We start from the raw sequence: 17773 nt of genomic DNA, 5'->3' as shown, positions 1-17773 counted from the left end.
CAAATTCCTCATCGCTTCTATCTGTCTCTCCAACTGATCCATTTGATCTGATAAGATTTGCATCCGACAGCATTTGGGAAGGAAGATTGATAAATGGTACAGGTCATGAGGATGGTGCTGAGCTGGAAGGTTGGAATGAGGGTAGGGTTGGGGGAGGGGGTGGAGGGGAAACGAAGAAACTGGTGAAGTCCACATTGATGCCATGGGGTTGAAGGGTCCCGAGGCAGAAGATGAGGCGTTCTTCCTCAAGGCGTTAGGTGGTGAAGGAGTGGTGATGGAGGAGGCCCAGGGCCTGCATTCCCTCAGCAGAGCAGTACAGGAAGTTGAAATGTTTGGCCACGGGGCGGTGGGGTTGGTGAGTGTGGGTGTCCCAGAGATGTTCACTGAAGTGCTCTACGAGAAGGCATCCGGTCTCCCCAATGTACAGGAGATCGCATCAGGAGCAATGGATACAATAAATGGTGTGTAGATTAGATTAGATTACTTACAGTGTGGAAACAGGCCCTTCGGCCCAACAAGTCCACACCGACCCACCGAAGCGCAACCCACCCATACATATACCCCTTACCTAACACTACGGGCAATTTAGCATGGCCAATTCACCTAACCCGCACATCTTTGGACTGTGGGAGGAAACCGGAGCACCCGGAGGAAACCCACGCAGACACGGGGAGAACGTGCAAACTCCACACAGTCAGTCGCCTGAGGCGGGAATTGAACCCAGGTCCCTGGCGCTGTGAGGCAGCAGTGCTAACCACTGTGCCACCGTGTAGAAGTGCAGGTGAACCTTTGATGGATGTGGAAGGCTCCTTTGGGGCTTGGACGGAGGTGAGGAAGAGGGAGTAGGCACAGGCTTTGCAATTCCTGTGGTGGCAGGGGAAGGTGCCAGGAGGGGAGTGTGGGTTGTTGGGGAACATGGACTGATCAGGTAGTCGTGGAGGGAACTGTCTTTGCGGAAAGGGGATAGGAGTGGGGAGGGAAATATATCCATTGTAGTGGAGTCCGTTTGGATGTGTCGGAAATGTCGGTGGATGATGCAATTTATGCAAAGGTTGGTGGGGTGGAAGATGAAGACCGGGGAGGGAGGAAGAGTGGGGGTGGGGGCGGGGGCGGGAGTTCTGTCCTTGTTGCGATTGGAGGGGGTGGGTTCGAGGGCGGAGGTGCAGGACGTGGATGAGGGCATCATCAACTGCATGGGAGGGGCAATTGCAGTCTTTAAAGAAGGAGGCCATCTGGTGTGTTCTGTGGTGGAACTGGACCTCCTGGGAGCAGATGTGGCAGAGGTGGAGGAATTGGGAATATGGGAATAGCAGTTTTGTAGCAGGTAGGGTGGGAAGAGGAGGTAATCCAGGTAGCTGTGGGAGTCGGGTTTGTAAAAAATATGACAGTGTTGAGTTGGTCATCATTGGTGCAGATGGAGAGGTCCAGGAAGGGGAGGGAGGTGTCAGAGATTATCCAGGTGAATTTAAGGTTGGGGTGGAATGTGTTGGTGAAGTCGATGAACTGTTCAACCTCCTCGTGGGACCACGAGGTGGTACCGATGCAGTCATCTCCGGGACACTTGCACCAATCAATTCCACCGTCCCGTGGCCGACATTTCAACTCCCCATCCCACTCTGCCGAAGACATGCAGGTCCTGGGCCGCCTACATTGCCACTCCCGTAAAACCCGACGCCTGGCGGAAGAATGCTTCATCTTCTGCCTCAGGACCCTTCAACCCCATGGCATCAATATGGACCTCACCAGTTTCCTCAGTTCCCCTCCCCCCACCTTACCCTAATTCTAACCTTCCAGTGCAGCACCGTCCTCATGACCTGTCCCACCTGTCAGTCTTCCTTCCCATCTATCTGCTCCACCCTCCTCCCTGACCTATCACCTTCACCCCCCTCCATCCACCTATTGCACTCTCAGCTACCTTTTCCCCAGCTCCACCCACCTCCCATTTATCTCTCCACCCCCGAGCCTCCCAGCCTCATTCCAGATGAAGTACTACAACTGAGCCAGGTCCTATCTTTACCCAACACCACTGGCACTTTCCAGCAGGTGCTCCTGCACAATAGCAATTACCTCATTGTTGTCCCCTATCTTGTTCCCATTGCTAAAACCCCACTAAGCTGCTCGAAATTGGCCAACTCTGTACAATGGTCAAGCCTGGGGTGTTACAGGTCCGGATGAACTTATCAATTTATCAACCCAGGAGCATACCCTCAGTGAGCTTTCTTTTTAGCTCTCTAGAAAAGCTCATCTTCACCACCTCAATATGGTCAAAATTCAGTATTTCAATCCTCACTGTTCATATTCAATTTACCCAAATGCAAATGAGTTGCTTATAAATTATACTGTAGAACAGATTTGAGATTGCAAATGCTTTTCAGGTATTTAGTAGAGGGATTGAATTCAAGAGTCGTGAGGTGATGCTGCAGCTGTACAGACCTTGGTAAAGCCACATTTGGAGTACTGTGTGCAGTTCTGGTCACCTCACTTTAGGAAAGATGTGGGAGCTTTGGAGAGGGTGCAGAGGAGATTTACCAGAATGTGCCTGGAATGGAGAATAGGTCGTACGAGGATAGGTTGAGAGTGCTAGGCTGTTTCTCATTGGAATGGCGAAGGATGAGGAGTGACTTGATAGAGGTTTATAAGATGATCAGGGGAATAGATAGAGTGGTATGGGGGGATGTCAGGGGTAGGTTCTTTAGCCAGAAAGTGGTGGGGGCATGGAATGCGCTGCCTGTGGGAGTGGCAGAGTCAGATTCATTGGTGACCTTTAAGTGGCAATTGGATAGGTACATGGATAGGTGCTTAAGCTAGGACAAATGCTCGGCACAACATCGTGAGCTGAAAGGCCTGTTCAGTGCTGTATTGTTCTATGTTCTATTAAAAAGAAAGGTCTAAGAATATGCTCATTTCAACCAAAATAATTTAGATTTGGACAAAACAAGTAGAACTACATTCCTGATGAAATTAAATAAACTGCAAAATCTCTGTGTTCTCATTACTTTTGCCTTTACAATTCATTGAAATTGCAGAAAGTACACCTGAATGTATCATAATGCCTCTTTAACTGTTACAGAAAAAAAAGGTAAGTATCATTGATAGCATGTTCTGTTTCCTGTTATAAAACACACTTCTTGTAGGTAGGTAAAAACAAAGTACATTTGTTTTCAAATTGTTCCATTTTGGTTGATCTCATTTTCTTTTCACCATTCTAATCCCTATTTTTCTTTAGATTAGATTACTCAGAGTGTGGAACCAGGCCCGTCGGCCCAACAAGTCCACACCGACCCACCGAAGAGCAACTCACCCAGACCCATTCCCCTACATTTACCCCTTCACCTAACACTACGGGCAATTTAGCATGGCCAATTCATCTAACCTGCACATTTTTGGATTGTGGGAGGAAACCGGGGCACCCGGAGGAAACCCACGCAGACACGGGGAGAATGTGCAAACTCCACACAGAGAGTCGCCTGAGGCAGGAATTAAACCCGGGTCTCTGGCGCTGTGAGGCAGCAGTGCTAACTGCTGTGCTACCATGCCACCCACAGTGTGTTTCCCTGCTTTTGTTTCCATATATTTATGCAATTCCAGGTTAAATGTTATTATCATTTTAAAATGGTGCAAGAAATTTACTGCATAAATCTTGGGTGGTCTAGCAGTAGTAGAATGGGCTCATTTTTATGGAAATTACAGATTAAAAATATATTAAAATTACTATCAAATTGTTTCCATTAAAGGAACAGAAATAAGGAACTTCTTACCGGCTTGAGACAGAAGAAGACCTGAATCGTCCATGTTTCTTATTTCTTTCAATAATATCACTAACATCTGTAAAAGGTTGTTTAATCAAGGTTGAAAACAAAGTTAGTGGTCAGACACAAATATTTCTATAATAGAAAATTTTTGAATAAAGGCAAATATACTGTGAATGCTGTAAATTGGAATAAAAGGAAGTGCTGGAGAAACTCAGCAGGTCTGGCAACCATTGTGGAGGGAGAAACAGAATCAATGTTTTAAGTACAATATGATTTCTTCAGAAAATTTGTGGAGTTTATCATCAGTTGTGATTGGCCCCTTAGTGAAGCCTCTCTGCCTACCTTTATACTTTCTAACACCTGTCCACATAAACTACTGTGATGGCAATGTGGCTCAGACCGTATGTGAGTATCATGCTGGTCATTTGTTTTTAGCGCCTCTCCTTATATCATCCTTCACACCTTTTCTCTGAAAGTTTCATTGATTAGAAAGCTTCTTACTCAGTTATTGCAAATTTTCCAGCTCTACTGAATGAAATCCCTACTTGCTTTTGCAGAATTATTCACTTTTCTACAAATATTCACAAAGAATGAAGAAACTTCTTTTCCTAACCACATCTCTCAACCTTCTACCATCACCAATAAGGACAAGGAGCTCATGGGATTCTTTATCAGTAAAATCAAGATCATGCACTTAGCTGCTTTCTTATATCACTCTTTACCTTAACCAAGTCAAATATGATGAATGATTGAATGAAGGATTTATTTATTGTCACATGTATCTTGAAGATACAATGTAAGGTGTTGTTGCCACAATCTGCTGCTTCATCCTCTGTTCAAAATGGGATCTCAAGCACGGCTTCAAAGCTTCTGCAAGATCTCTACAAGGTGTTCCAGTCCTCAAGGAGTCCCGCTCCAGGAACAGCAATGATGACACTGATGCCCCAGGAAATCCTGCCTCCACAGCTGGTGCGATCTCAACAATATCATCAAGAATCCAAAATCCACACATGAGTCCAGGCTCTGGGCACAGCCACCACTGCCTTGGATCCCGGTCCATGCCACTGATTCTGCAGCTGCGCCCCCCACCCCACCCACTGACACTCCTCTGGCCTCGATGAAAGTGAAAGGAAGGAAAGAAAGAAAAAAGTAAAAAAATACTGAGAAAATGATGCTGCAGACAGGCTTTGAAATATACTGTCTCCCTTCCATCCTCCAACAGCATAACACACCTTTAGCTGCTTTGCCCCACTCCTACTTAAGAAACAATCACTCAACTTATTTTTTCTTTTTTTTTTAAACTCAACTTCTTTTCCAGATCCAAATGCCAGTTGATGTCATACCTTGGACACTGTCTTCTGAACACATTGGATTGTATTTTGTGTCCTAAGTGGCTCCTTCCGCTCTGGTACATACAGTCATAGAGATGTACAGCATGGAAACAGACCCTTCAGTCCAACCCGTCCATGCCGACCAGATATCCAAACCCAATCTGGTCCCACCTGCCAGCACATATCCCTCCAAACCCTTCCTATTCACATACCCATCCAAATGCCTCTTAAATGTTGCAACTGTATCAGCCTCCACTACATCCTCTGGCAGCTCATTCCATACATGTACCACCCTCTGCGTGAAAAAGTTGCCCCTTACGTCTCTTTTGTATCTTTCCCCTCTCACCCTAAACCTATGCCCTCTAGTTCTGGACTCCCCCGACCCCAGGGAAAAGACTTTGTCGATTTACCCGATCCATGCCCCTCAAAATTTTGTAAACCTGTATAAGGTCACCCCTCAGCGTCCGATGCTCCAGGGAAAACAGCCCCAGCCTGTTCAGCTTCTCCCTATAGCTCAAATCCTCCAACCCTGGCAACATCCTTGTAAATCTTTTCTGAACCTTTTCAAGTTTCACAACATCTTTCCGATAGGAAGGAGATCAGAATTGCATGCAATATTCCAACAGTTCTTTCAAAATTGGTGTAATTAATCCTCTCCTGAAAGAAATAATTTTTTTACCTGACATCCTTTGAAACAATTGCTTGGGACTAATATCCATCTTTCTGTTGAACCCCAGGAGAAGGGAGAGATATTAAATGAATATTTCATGTCAGTTTTTACTGTGGAGAAAGAAATGAAGTCTAGAAAATGCAGAGAAATTTTGGTGTTTTATAAATAGTTCACATTCCAGAAGAGGACGTTTAGGAGGTTTAGAAATATAAAAGTGGATAAATCACCAGGACCTGATCTAATGTATCCCACTACGTTGTGGGAATTAAGGGAGGAAATTACAACACCTCTTGCAAAAATATTTGCATCAACTACAGGTGAGGTGCCTGATGACTGGAGGGTGGCTAATGTTGCACCTTTGTTTAAGAAAGGTTGTAAGGAGAAACTGAGGAACATTAGACCTACGAGACTAATTGCGGTTGTGGGTAAATTGTTGGGAGGTTATAAAATGATAGGATTTATGGACATTTAGATAGGCAAAAATTGATTAGAGATAGTCAGCATGATTTTGTGAGGAAAATCATGTCTCATAAACATGACTAAATTTTTTGAGAAAGTTACCAAAAAGGTTGATGATGGTAGAGGAGTAGATGTTTTTGTTTGGATTTTAATAAAGTCTTCGACAATTAGTAAAGTTAAGTCACACAGGATTCAGTGAGCTTGCCAATTGGATACATAATTGGCTTTTTGGCAGGAGACCAAGGATATTGGTGGAGGGTTACTTTATGGACTGGAGGCCTGTGACCAGCAGTGTTCTACAGGGATTGGTTCTGGGTCCTCTTTTGTTTGTCATTTATATGAATGACTTGGATGAGAATGTAGAAAGTATGGTTAGTAAGTTTGCAGATGACACCAAAATTAGTAATTAAGAGACAGTGAAGAAGGTTTTCTAAGGTTTCAAAAACAAATGGGTCAATGGGCTGAAAAATGGTAGATCGCGTTCAATCTGGATAAATGTGGGGTTATTGCATTTTGTACAACAAACAAGGGTAGGGCTTATACAATTAATGGTAAGGCCTATATTAGTGTTGTAGAACAGAGGGATTTAGGGGTGCAGCTACATAACATATTGAGAGGATGGTTAAAAAGACATTTGGCACGCTTGCCTTCATTGGGTCCTTTGGGTACAGGAGTTGGACATAATGTTAAGGTTCCACAGGACATTGGTGAGGAGTCTTCTGGAATACTGTGTCCGTTATACTTGCCCAGTTATAGGAAAGACATTATCAAGATGGAGAGAGTTCAGAAGAGATTTACCAGGATGTTGCTGGGTATGGAAGGTTTGAGTTATAAAGAAAGATTGGATAGAACATAGAATGTAACAGGTCCTTCAGCCCTCAATAACCCATTCAATAATGTTAGAGAGGCACAAGCTGCCCTTCACAAAACTGTTTTGACTAACCTAATCAAATTATTCCTTTCCAGATGATTATAAATCCTCTCTCTTATAACCTTTTCCAACACCTTACCCAAAACCGAAATAAGGCTCACTACCCTATAATTACCAAGGTTGTCCCGACTTCCCTTCATAAACAAGGGAACAATATTTGCTATTCTCCAGTCTTCTGGCACTACTCCTGTCAACAATGATGACATAAAGATCAAAGCCAAAGTCCTAAAGGATTCTGGGCAATCCAAGATGGAGGACAAGAAAAATTTCTGGCTGTAACAGCTGCTCCTTTTTTTGAGGTATTTTAGGTGCTGGAGGTGATTTCCTTGAATTGCAGGAGCAGCAATTACTATTTCATATGCAGTTGCATTGTTTAGGAACTTTGAAAAAAAAAGTCAAAACAACAGCAGTTTTAAAAGGGAAAAGAACAGACAAAGGAAGCACATGGTGCGAGGTCAGTGCAGGGGAGAGAGAGAGAACCTGCACAATTACTGCCTTTGATATCTGAATTTGTGTATCGCTGGACATCAGAGTGCATCTGGGAAAATGATCAAACAGTGAAATTCACAACTAATCTTGGAAGAACTGATGGGCGAAGTTCACAGCACAGAATCAGAGAAATTACTTGTTATTTTAAGTGTGACCTACAAAGAATCTGCAGTAGTGAGTAGAGTAGGTTCTTTCATGATTATATGTTTTTGGAGATATGTCTCTTGATTAAACTTAAAATATAAGCCATAACTATTAATTTAACCTGGAGCTGTGTTTGTAGAGGAATAAGATGGTGTTATTTTCTGGGTCTGTAGATTGTGAAGGAGCAAAAATGGCCTTTAATAGAGTGATATGTATTTCTTGTCAGATGTGGGAGTTGAAAGAGAGTTTAAGGGTTACTGCAGATTATATCTGCCATAAATGCTGCTGGCTGCGAATCTCATCAGATCGAATGGATTGGTATGGAGTGACAGTTAGAAGCAATGAGGAATTTGTAACAGCAACAGTATGTGATGGATGGCAGTTATAGGAAGGGGGTGGGGGGTGGGGCAAGTCTCAGATGGGTTAACTCCAGGAAGGGTAAGAGAGATAGGCAGCTAGTGCAGGAGTCTTTTGTGGATATACCCTTTTCAAACAGGTATGCTGTTTTGGAAAATGTAGGGGGTGATGGATTTTCAGGGGAATGTAGCACGAACCGCCAAGTTTCTGGTATGGAGAATGGCTCAAATGCAACGAGGGGTACGTCGGGTTCCAAGAGATCAATTGTGTTAGGGGATTCTCTAGTTCGAGGTACAGACAGATGTTTCTCTGGCCAGCAGCGAAAAAGCAGAATGGTGTGCTGTCTCCCTGGTGCCAGGATCAAGGATGTTTCAGAGAGGGTGCAGAATGTTCTCACGGGGAAGAGGAGCCAGCATTGTCCAAATTAGAACCAACGACAGAGTAAGGGAAAAGGTTGAAATGCTGGAGGGAGATTACAGAGACCTACGCAGAAATTTAAAAAGGAGGTGCTCAAGGGTAGTCATATCTGGATTACTCCCAGTGCTACGAGCTAGTGAGGGCAGGAATAGGATAGAGCAGATGAATGCATGGCTGAGGGAGCTGGTGTATGGAAGAAGGATTCACATTTTTGGATCACTGGAATCTCTTTTGGGGTAGAAGTGACCTATACAAGAAGGACGGATCGCACCTAAATTGGAAGGGGACTAATATAGTGGCAGGGAAATTTGCTACAACTGCTTGGGAGGATTTAAACTGGTAAGATGGCGTGGTGGAACCCAGGGAGTCAAAGAGTCAGGGCAGGCAGGGACATGGTTGGACTAATAAATTACACTGCATTTATTTCAATGTAAGGGGCCGAACAGGGAAGGCAGATGAACGCAGGGCATGGTTAGGAACATGGGACTGGGATATCATAGCAATTACAGAAACATGGCTCAGGGATAGGCAGGACTGGTAGCTTAATGTTCCAGGATACATCTGCTACAGGAAGGATAGAAAGGGAGGCATTTTTCATAAGGGATGGCATTACAGATGTGCTGAGGGAGGATATTCCCGGAAATACATCCAGAGAAGTTATTCAGATGGAACTGAGAAATAAGAAAGGGATGATCACCTTATTGGGATTGTATTATAGACCCCCTAATAGTCAGAGCGAAATTGAGAAACAAACTTGTAAGGAGATCTCAGCGATCTATAAGAATAATAGGGTGGTTATGGTACGGGATTTTAACTTTCCAAACATAGACTGGGACTGCTACAGTGTTAAGGGTTTAGATGGAGTGGAATTTCTTAAGTGTGTACAAGACAATTTTCTGATTCAGCATGTGGATGTATCTACTAGAGAAGGTGCAAACTTGACTTACTCTTGGGAAATAAGGGCAGGGGAGGTGACTGAGGTGTTAGTGGGGGAGCACTTTGGGGCCAGCGACCATAATTCTATTAGATTTAAATAATGATGGAAAAGGATAGACCAGATCTAAAAGTTGAAGTTCTAAATTGGAGAAGGGCCAATTTTGACGGTATTAGGCAAGAACTTTCGAAAGCTGATTGGGGGCAGATGTTTGTAGGTAAAGGGACTGCTGGAAAATGGGAAGCCTTCAGAAATGAGACAACAAGAATCCAGAAGTATATTCCTGTTGGGTTGAAAGGAAAGGCTGGTAGTTATAGGGAATGCTGGATGACTAAAGAAATTGAGGGTTTGCTGATGAAAAAGAAGGAAGCATATGTCAGGTATAGACAGGATAGATCAAGTGAATCCTTAGAAGAGTATAAAGGAAGTTGGAGTATATTTAAGAGAGAAATCAGGAGGGCAAAACGGGGACATGAGATAGCTTTGGCAAATACAATTATGGAGAATCCAATGTGTTTTTACAAATACATTAAGGACAAAAGCGTAACTAGGGAGAGAATAGGGCCACTCAAAGATCAGCAAGGTGGCCTTTGTGTGGAGCCGCAGAAAATTGGGGAGATACTAAATGTGTATTTTGCATCCGTATTTACTGTGGAAAAGGATATGGAAGATATAGACTGTTGGGAAATAGATGGTGACATTTTGCAAAATGTCCAGATAACAGAGGAGGAAGTGCTGGATGTCTTGAAATGGGTAAAGGTGGATAAATCCCCAGGACCTGATCAGGTATACCCTATACTTCTGTGGGAAGCTAGACAAGTGATTGCTGGGATATTTGTATCATCAATAGTCACAGATGAGGTGCTGGAAGACTGGAGGTTGGCTAACGTGGTGCCACTGTTAAAGAAGGGTGGTAAGGACAAGCCAAGGAACTATAGACCAGTGAGCCTGACATCGGTGGTGGGCAAGTTGTTGGAGCGAATCCTGAGGGACAGGTTGTACATGTATTTGGAAGGGCAAGGACTGTTAGGGATAGTCAACATGGCTTTGTGCGTGGGAAATCATGTCTCACAAACTTGATTGAGTTTTTTGAGGAAATAACAAAGAGGATTGATGAGGGCAGAGCAGTAGATGTGATCTATATGGATTTCAGTAAGGCATTTGACAAGGTTCCCCATGGGAGACTGATTAGCAAGGTTAGATCTCACGGAATACAGGGAGAACTAGCCATTTGGATACAGAACTGGCTCAAAGGTAGAAGACAGAGGGTGGTGGTGGAGGGTTGTTTAACAGACTGGAGGCCTGTGACCAGTGGAGTGCCACAACGATCAGGGCTGGGTCCTCGACTTTTTGTCATTTACATAAATGATTTGGATGCGAGCATAAGAGATACAGTTAGGAAGTTTGCACATGACACCAAAATTGGAGGTGTAGTGGACAGTGAAGAAGGTTACCTCAGATTACAACAGGATCTTGACTAGATGGGCCAATGGGCTGAGAAGTGGCAGATGGAGTTTAATTCAGATAAATGCAAGGTGCCGCACTTAGGGAAAGCAAACCTTCGCAGGATTAATGGTCTGGTCCTAGGGAGGGTTGCTGAACAAAGAGACCTAGGAGCGCAGGTTCATAGCTCCTTGAAAGTGGAGTCGCAGGTAGGTAGGATAGTGAAGAAGGCATTTGATATGCTTTCTTTTATTGGTCAGAGTACTGAGTACCGGAGTTGGGAAGTCATGTTGTGGCTGTACAGGACATTGGTTAGGCCACTGCTGGAATATTGCATGCAACCTGGTTTCCTTCCTATTAGAAAGATGTTGTGAAACTTGACAGGGTTCAGAAAAGATTTACAAGAATGTTGCCAGGGTTGGAGGATGTGAGCTATAGGGAGAGGCTGAACAGGCTGGGGCTGTTTTCCCTGGTGTGTCGGAGGCTGAGGGGTAACCTTATAGAGGTTTACAAAATTATGAGGGGCATGGACAGGGTAAATAGGCCATGTCTTTTCCCTGGGGTTGGGGGGTCCAGAACTAGAGGGTATAGGTTTAGGGTGAGAGGGGAAAGATATAAAGGAGACCTAAGGGGCAATGTTTTCACTCAGAAGGTGGTACGTGTATGGAATGAGCTGCCAGAGGAAGTGGTGGAGGCTGGTACAATTGTAACATTTAAGAGGCAGTTGGATGGGTATATGAATAGGAAGCGTTTGGAGGGATATGGGCCGGGTGCTGGCAGGTGGGTCTAGATTGGGTTGGGATATCTGGTCGGCATGGACGTGTTGGACTGAAGGGTCTCTTTCCATGCTGTACATCTCTATGACTCTATGTCTCTGCAATCTCCTCCCTGGCTTCTCAGAGAATCCAAGGATAAATCCCATCTGGTCCATGGGTCTTATCTATTTTCAGATCTTCTAAAACTGCCAAAACCTCTTTTTTGTCAACCACAATCCAACTAATCTCGTACCTGTATCTCCGTATTCTCATTAACATTGCCTTTTGCCAATGTGAATACTGACAAATAGTATTCAATAAGTGCTTCCCCATGTCCTCAGATTCCACACACAATTTCTCACCACTATCTTTGATTGGCCCTAATCTTACTCTAGTCATTCTTTTATTCCTGATATACTTATAGAAGGACTTAGGGGTTTCCTTCATCCTATCTGCCAACTACTAATGTCCCCTCCTGGCTCTTCTTCGCCCTCTCTTTAGATCTTTTCTGGTTAACTTATAACTTTCAATCCTTCTAACTGAGCCTTCACGCCTCATCCTCACATTAACCTTCTTCTTCCTCTTGACAAGAGCTTCAACTTCTTTAGTAAACCATGGCTCCCTCTCTCGACAACTACCTCTCTGCCTGATAGATATATACTTATCAAGGACCTGCAGTAGCTGTTCCTTGAATAAGCTCTATATTTCAATTGTGTCCATCCCCTTCCGTTCCATCCCCTTTCTATGTATTCTAATCTTGCCTAATCACATCATAATTGCCTTTCCCCCAGTTATTCCCCTTTCTGTGGTATAAACCTCCCCCTGTCCACTGCTATTGTAAACATAACAGAATTGTGGTCACTATCACCAAAGTGCTCACGTACCTCCAAATCTAACATCTGGCTGGGTTCATTCCCCAGTACCAAATCCAATATGGCATCACCCCTTGTTGGCCTACCTATGTACAGTGTCAGAAACCCTCCTGCACACAACGAACAAAAATTGACCCATCTAAACTACTTGAACTGTAGTATTCATAGTCAATATTGGGGAAGTTAAAGACTCCCATAAGAACTATCCTGTTACTCTCGCTCCTATCGAGAATCATCTTTGCTACCCTTTCCTCTACATCCCTGGAAAAATTTGGAGGCCTATAGAAAGCTCCCAAAAGGGTGACCTCCTTTCCTGTTTCTAACCTCAGCCCAAACTACCTCAGTGAATGAGTCCTCAAATGTTCTCTTAGCTGTCGAATCCCTCGAACTCAGCACCGCCTTCCCAACCTGCAATCTTCTTCCTGACCTCTCCGCCCCCACCCCACTCTGGACTATCACCCTCACCTTGACCTCTTTCCACTTATCACATCTCCATCGCCCCTCCCCCAAGTCCCTCCTCCCTACCTTTTATCTTAGCCTGTTGGACACACTTTCCTCATTCCTGAAGAAGGGCTTATGCCCGAAACGTCGAATTTCCTGTTCCTTGGATGCTGCCTGACCTGCTGCGCTTTTCCAGCAACACATTTTCAGCTCTGATCTCCAGCGTCTGTAGGCCTCACTTTCTTGCCGAAATACTACCCTTGATTAACAATGCCACATCCCCCTCCTTTTACAATCTTCTCTGTTCTTACTAAAACATCTAAATCCTGAAATCTGCAACAAGCATTCCTGTCCCTCCTCTAGCCATGTCTCTGAAATGGCCACAATCTCGAAATCCCTGGTATCAACATTTTGAAATGTTAGATATGAAGCACAATTAAAGACTTGTGACAGGTTTCTCTGCACACCTCATTCAGCAATATCACACAGTGCAAAACAAGTATTGGATATTGAACAAAAGAGGCATGGAAAGAAAGAATGATGGGAAGATAGCATAAAGATAATATATTAAGGATGTTTTGGCAAGTGATGCAAGGTGGAAGTACAGGAAAAACGTGCCTTTTATGATTAGCCATGCTGAAAGAAGAACTGAATGAAGAACAAAAAAAAATCCAGTATCAGTGAGTGTAAGCATAAGTGGAGGATTAGAGTAGATTTCACAGATAGGATAGGGTAAGAGCATGGTGGGACAGAGGATTTGAGTAAATTTCACAGGTAGGATAGGGTAAGAGCACAGTGGGACAGAGAATTAGAGTAGATTTCACAGATAGGATAGGGTAAGAGCACAGTAGGACAGAGGATTAGAATAGATTTCACCAATAGAGTAGGGTAAGAGCACAGTGGGACAGAGGATTAGAGTAGATTTCACCATTGGATAGGGGAAGAGCACGGTGGGACAGAAGATTAAAGTAGATTTCACAGCTAGGATAGGGTCAGAGCATGTTGGGACAGAAGCAAGAAGAGGATTTTAGAAGTCATTTCACTATGGGGTCAGGTCAGGTAAGGACTTATATGATGAGTTTGTAGTCTCGAAGTAAAGATATGTGTTAAAAGGCGGCACGGTGGCACAGTGGTTATCACTGCTGCCTCACAGCGCCTGAGACCCGGGTTCAATTCCCGACTCAGGCGACTGACTGTGTGGAGTTTGCACGTTCTCCCCGTGTCTGCGTGGGTTTCCTCCAGGTGCTCCGGTTTCCCCCCACAATCCAAAGATGTGCGGGTCAGGTGAATTGGCCATGCTAAATTGCCCATAGTGTTAGGTAAGGGGTAAATGTAGGGGTATGGGTGGGTTGCGCTTCGGCGGGTTGGTGTGGACTTGTTGGGCTGAAGGGCCTGTTTCCACACTGTAAGTAATCTAATCTAATCTAATCTGAACTTGAGGTAGTTTTTCGATGGTGGAGACTGACAATGTCAGAAGTAGAGAATTAAATGAAATTAAACCTCAAAGTAATAAAGGCTTGGCTAATATTTCCAGCAGAAGGAGGAAGAAAAGTAGGAAGAGAGGAGAGAAATGCTTTGGAGATGCACATTATAGGTTGCTAGCAAAGTTGAAACCCAGGGAATAAAAGGGACAGTGTCGACACAGATACAATATTGACTAAATAATGTGAATCAGAGATTAGTTATGAAATCACCTTGGAGGAATATTTAAAGTGATACTCCTCATAGGTTAGAATTACAGCCATTGCTTTCTATGATATAAAAGTAACTTGGAATTGTTTGCATAGGGCACAATACAAGAATTTGCAGAATACACATGACTTTTAAGTGTAATCAACTATGAGGAAGAGGACAATGAACTTGCAAGAGGACATACAGAGGCTCATGGAATGGTGATCCTGTATTTTATGAACAGAGACATAGAGTATAAGAGCAAGGAAGTTATGATGAATCTTTGTAGCATACTGCTTCAGCCACAACTAGTGTTGTGTCCATTGAACACTTCAGGAAAAACGTGAAGGCGTTTGGCAGAAAGGATCCAGGAGGATCAGGGAGTTCAGTTAATTGGACAGAATGCCATAACTGGAGCATTCTTGGTCCCAGGGTAAGTTTGACAGAGGATTCAACAGAAGTATCAAAAAGTCATGAAAGGTCAACTTAATTCAAGTTTTCTACCTACGTCTCTAGTCTGAGGTGGAAGTCCTGGAAGCTTATGGAGAAGAGAAAAGTGAATTGAGGTGCTAATATTTAGTTTATGAAATCTCAAGTCATTTAGTTCTCAATGCCAGATAAACTCGAATGGCAACATATTTCATTTCTGCTAGGTAGTGGAGAAGTGAAATGGATGCATCTGAGGTTTAAAAAGGAGGAAACACTTAATTTTCTTTGCTCTCCTCTGGATGGCATTCATTTCCTTTGAGATATGGTCCCATGGATGCCTGCAGTTTTCATATGTTTTAACGAAGGGGTTGTTTTCCATGTGTAAGGCTAGACATGCAGTATCATAAAATGTTACTGCTGTTGGGAAGAGAGGAATGTATCAAAGCAAAGGTCAAACCTCCCCATTCATATACCCTCTCTGGCCGTTTCATCCTCCCCGTTCGCAGGCTAATTGCCGTATTCCCACTATCACCCCAAGTGAGATTAACTATCTTGCACAAACTGGAAAACCCTGACTTGGAGCAAAAATGTTAAAAGCCTGTTATCAGATTTGAAACCAAACATTATCTTCTGAGTCCATAAACCATCTCTTTAGTACTAGCAGATAGTGCGGTAAATCCAATGTATTTTCGCAGAAGGCTGTTCAAAAATATCTTACTATTTCCATATAAATGCTCTTGGGCAGTTGCCAGTATTTCTTCAGAGGTGTTACTAAGGATCAAGCAGTGCTTTGCATCGAGAAGGTGTGAGGCGACCTTATTAACAAACAGGAGTGTCGATGGAGAAGATGTTTTAATCAACTAATAAAATGAATTATATACGCAGCCAAATCTCTCTCCACATTTATGGAGTTGAAGTGCATATACATAATGTAATTAGATTGTGTATAAAAAGAGGCTTCTTCTAAATAGTGCACCTTCTCTTATTTTTTTACCACTTGTACATTACATATTTAATCCGTCTCATTGCTTAAACTGACAAAATGCGTAACGATTAGCCCTACAGTGCATTAATAAGGTGGAAAATGCTGAGGAAATTATAATGGACAGAGATTCTGCAGCAGTAGCCAAGATTTTTCTTTTTTTAAAGAGTCCCCTCCGGCTTTTTAGTGTTGAACTGGTTAGGATATAAAATCAATGGGCCAGGGATCAACAATAATTTTATACAAGCTAAACACAAAAACTAGCATAGTTATTACTTATCATTAATTTTCTTAATTTAGCTTTTCAATCTTCCTTTCTTACAAATTGCAAAAGGTAATGGCAAGTGGGTAAAAAAATTGGCATTTGGATTCCAAGTTGCAGTTTCCATTCTGCCCCTTGCCATGTTGGCTTCTGTGTCTGATCAACTGGTTAGTGACCCTGCTGGAACGAGTGGGTGATTGATGTTGGGCGAGAATAGCACCAGTTCCTGGCTGCAATGCTACCCACAAGATGACAGTCACTGAATATCAATAAGGCCCTGGTGATCTTATGGCTTCTCCTCCATATTTCGGTCTGCTTTCATAGCCCTTGACTATCAAAAACCTATCTAACACAGCAATGAATATTTTCAGTGACCCAGTTTCCATTGCTCTCTGGAGTACAGAATTTCACAAACTTCAGTAAAAATTCACCTCATCCATTTTAAAAGGAAAACCTCTTATTTTTGAATTGTATCCCCTGGTTCCAGTTTCCTGTACAAGAGAAAACATCTTCCCCATATGCACCTATCAAATGTCCACAGAGCTTATATGTTTCAGTAAGATCATCTTTCATTTTTCTAAATTCCAATGAGTATATGTCCAACCTGCTCAATGTTTATTTACAAGATAAGCCATTCATCCCAGAGATACATCAAGTGAACCATCGCTAAACTCCTTCAAATACAATTTTTGGGTCCTCAGGCAACAGGTCTAAAATTAGGAACTGAACATCAATAGGGGGATGGTGATGGACCAGAATTCTTCCACTTAATCATCCCTTGTCCGAATTAAGTTCTGGGTGGAAAATCCCAAGTTCAACTTTACAGCCTCACCCTAAATTTAGGCCCTGAATTCGTCAATTAAAGTCCGTCACAGAGGCTGCAATGACTTCAGCTCCAGTGGGACAGAAAAGTCTCTTGTTCTGTTGGCAGATTTTGGAGTGTATTTTCTCAGCAGCAGCCACCAGGACATTGCTGGTTTCTGGAACTACCTGTATCTAATTGGTCAGCATTTCCAGGCAGGCCAATTCGCTACCTGATTGCCAGAATATTCAGCAGAGTTTCTAGCCTTAGTTCGCTAGTTGAGGTTTTTCTTCCCTCCTGGAAATTCTCTTGCTTTTGGACTTCTTCCCAAATTCTTCCCAATATCATTAACAAATAAGACCACCAAAACTGTACAAAGTATTGCTGAGGTTATCTCACAGCTGCAGTAAAACATCCCTATTTTTATATTCCATTCCCCTTGCAAAACACACCAATATTCCATTTGCCTTCTTAACTACTTGCTCTATCTGCAATCTAACATTTTGTGATTCATGTACGAGAATGCCCAGATCTCTTTGTACCATAGACTTTGAGCTACAAGATATCTGATCCCTTCATCCACATCACTGGAAATAATTGAGCATGAACAACCATCACTGAGACCCTCCACT

General features: G+C 43.2%; 1 protein-coding gene across 2 annotated transcripts in view; it reads right to left on the bottom strand.

Moving 5' to 3' along the window:
• Window positions 1-17773, bottom strand: part of camkmt (calmodulin-lysine N-methyltransferase) — a 375134-nt gene that overhangs the window by 68155 nt on the left and 289206 nt on the right. For both annotated transcript variants that reach the window (XM_060831383.1, XM_060831384.1), the window contains exon 7: window positions 3759-3825. In XM_060831383.1, coding sequence (XP_060687366.1) covers window positions 3759-3825 — 67 coding nt within the window. The remainder of the gene's footprint in view (window positions 1-3758; window positions 3826-17773) is intronic.

The sequence above is a fragment of the Hemiscyllium ocellatum genome, chromosome 10 (genome assembly GCF_020745735.1).
Source record: "Hemiscyllium ocellatum isolate sHemOce1 chromosome 10, sHemOce1.pat.X.cur, whole genome shotgun sequence".
NCBI classification, from domain to species: Eukaryota; Metazoa; Chordata; class Chondrichthyes; order Orectolobiformes; family Hemiscylliidae; genus Hemiscyllium; species Hemiscyllium ocellatum.
The sequence above is the reverse complement of the archived record's forward strand: the minus strand, read 5'-3'. Positions and strand labels throughout refer to the sequence as shown.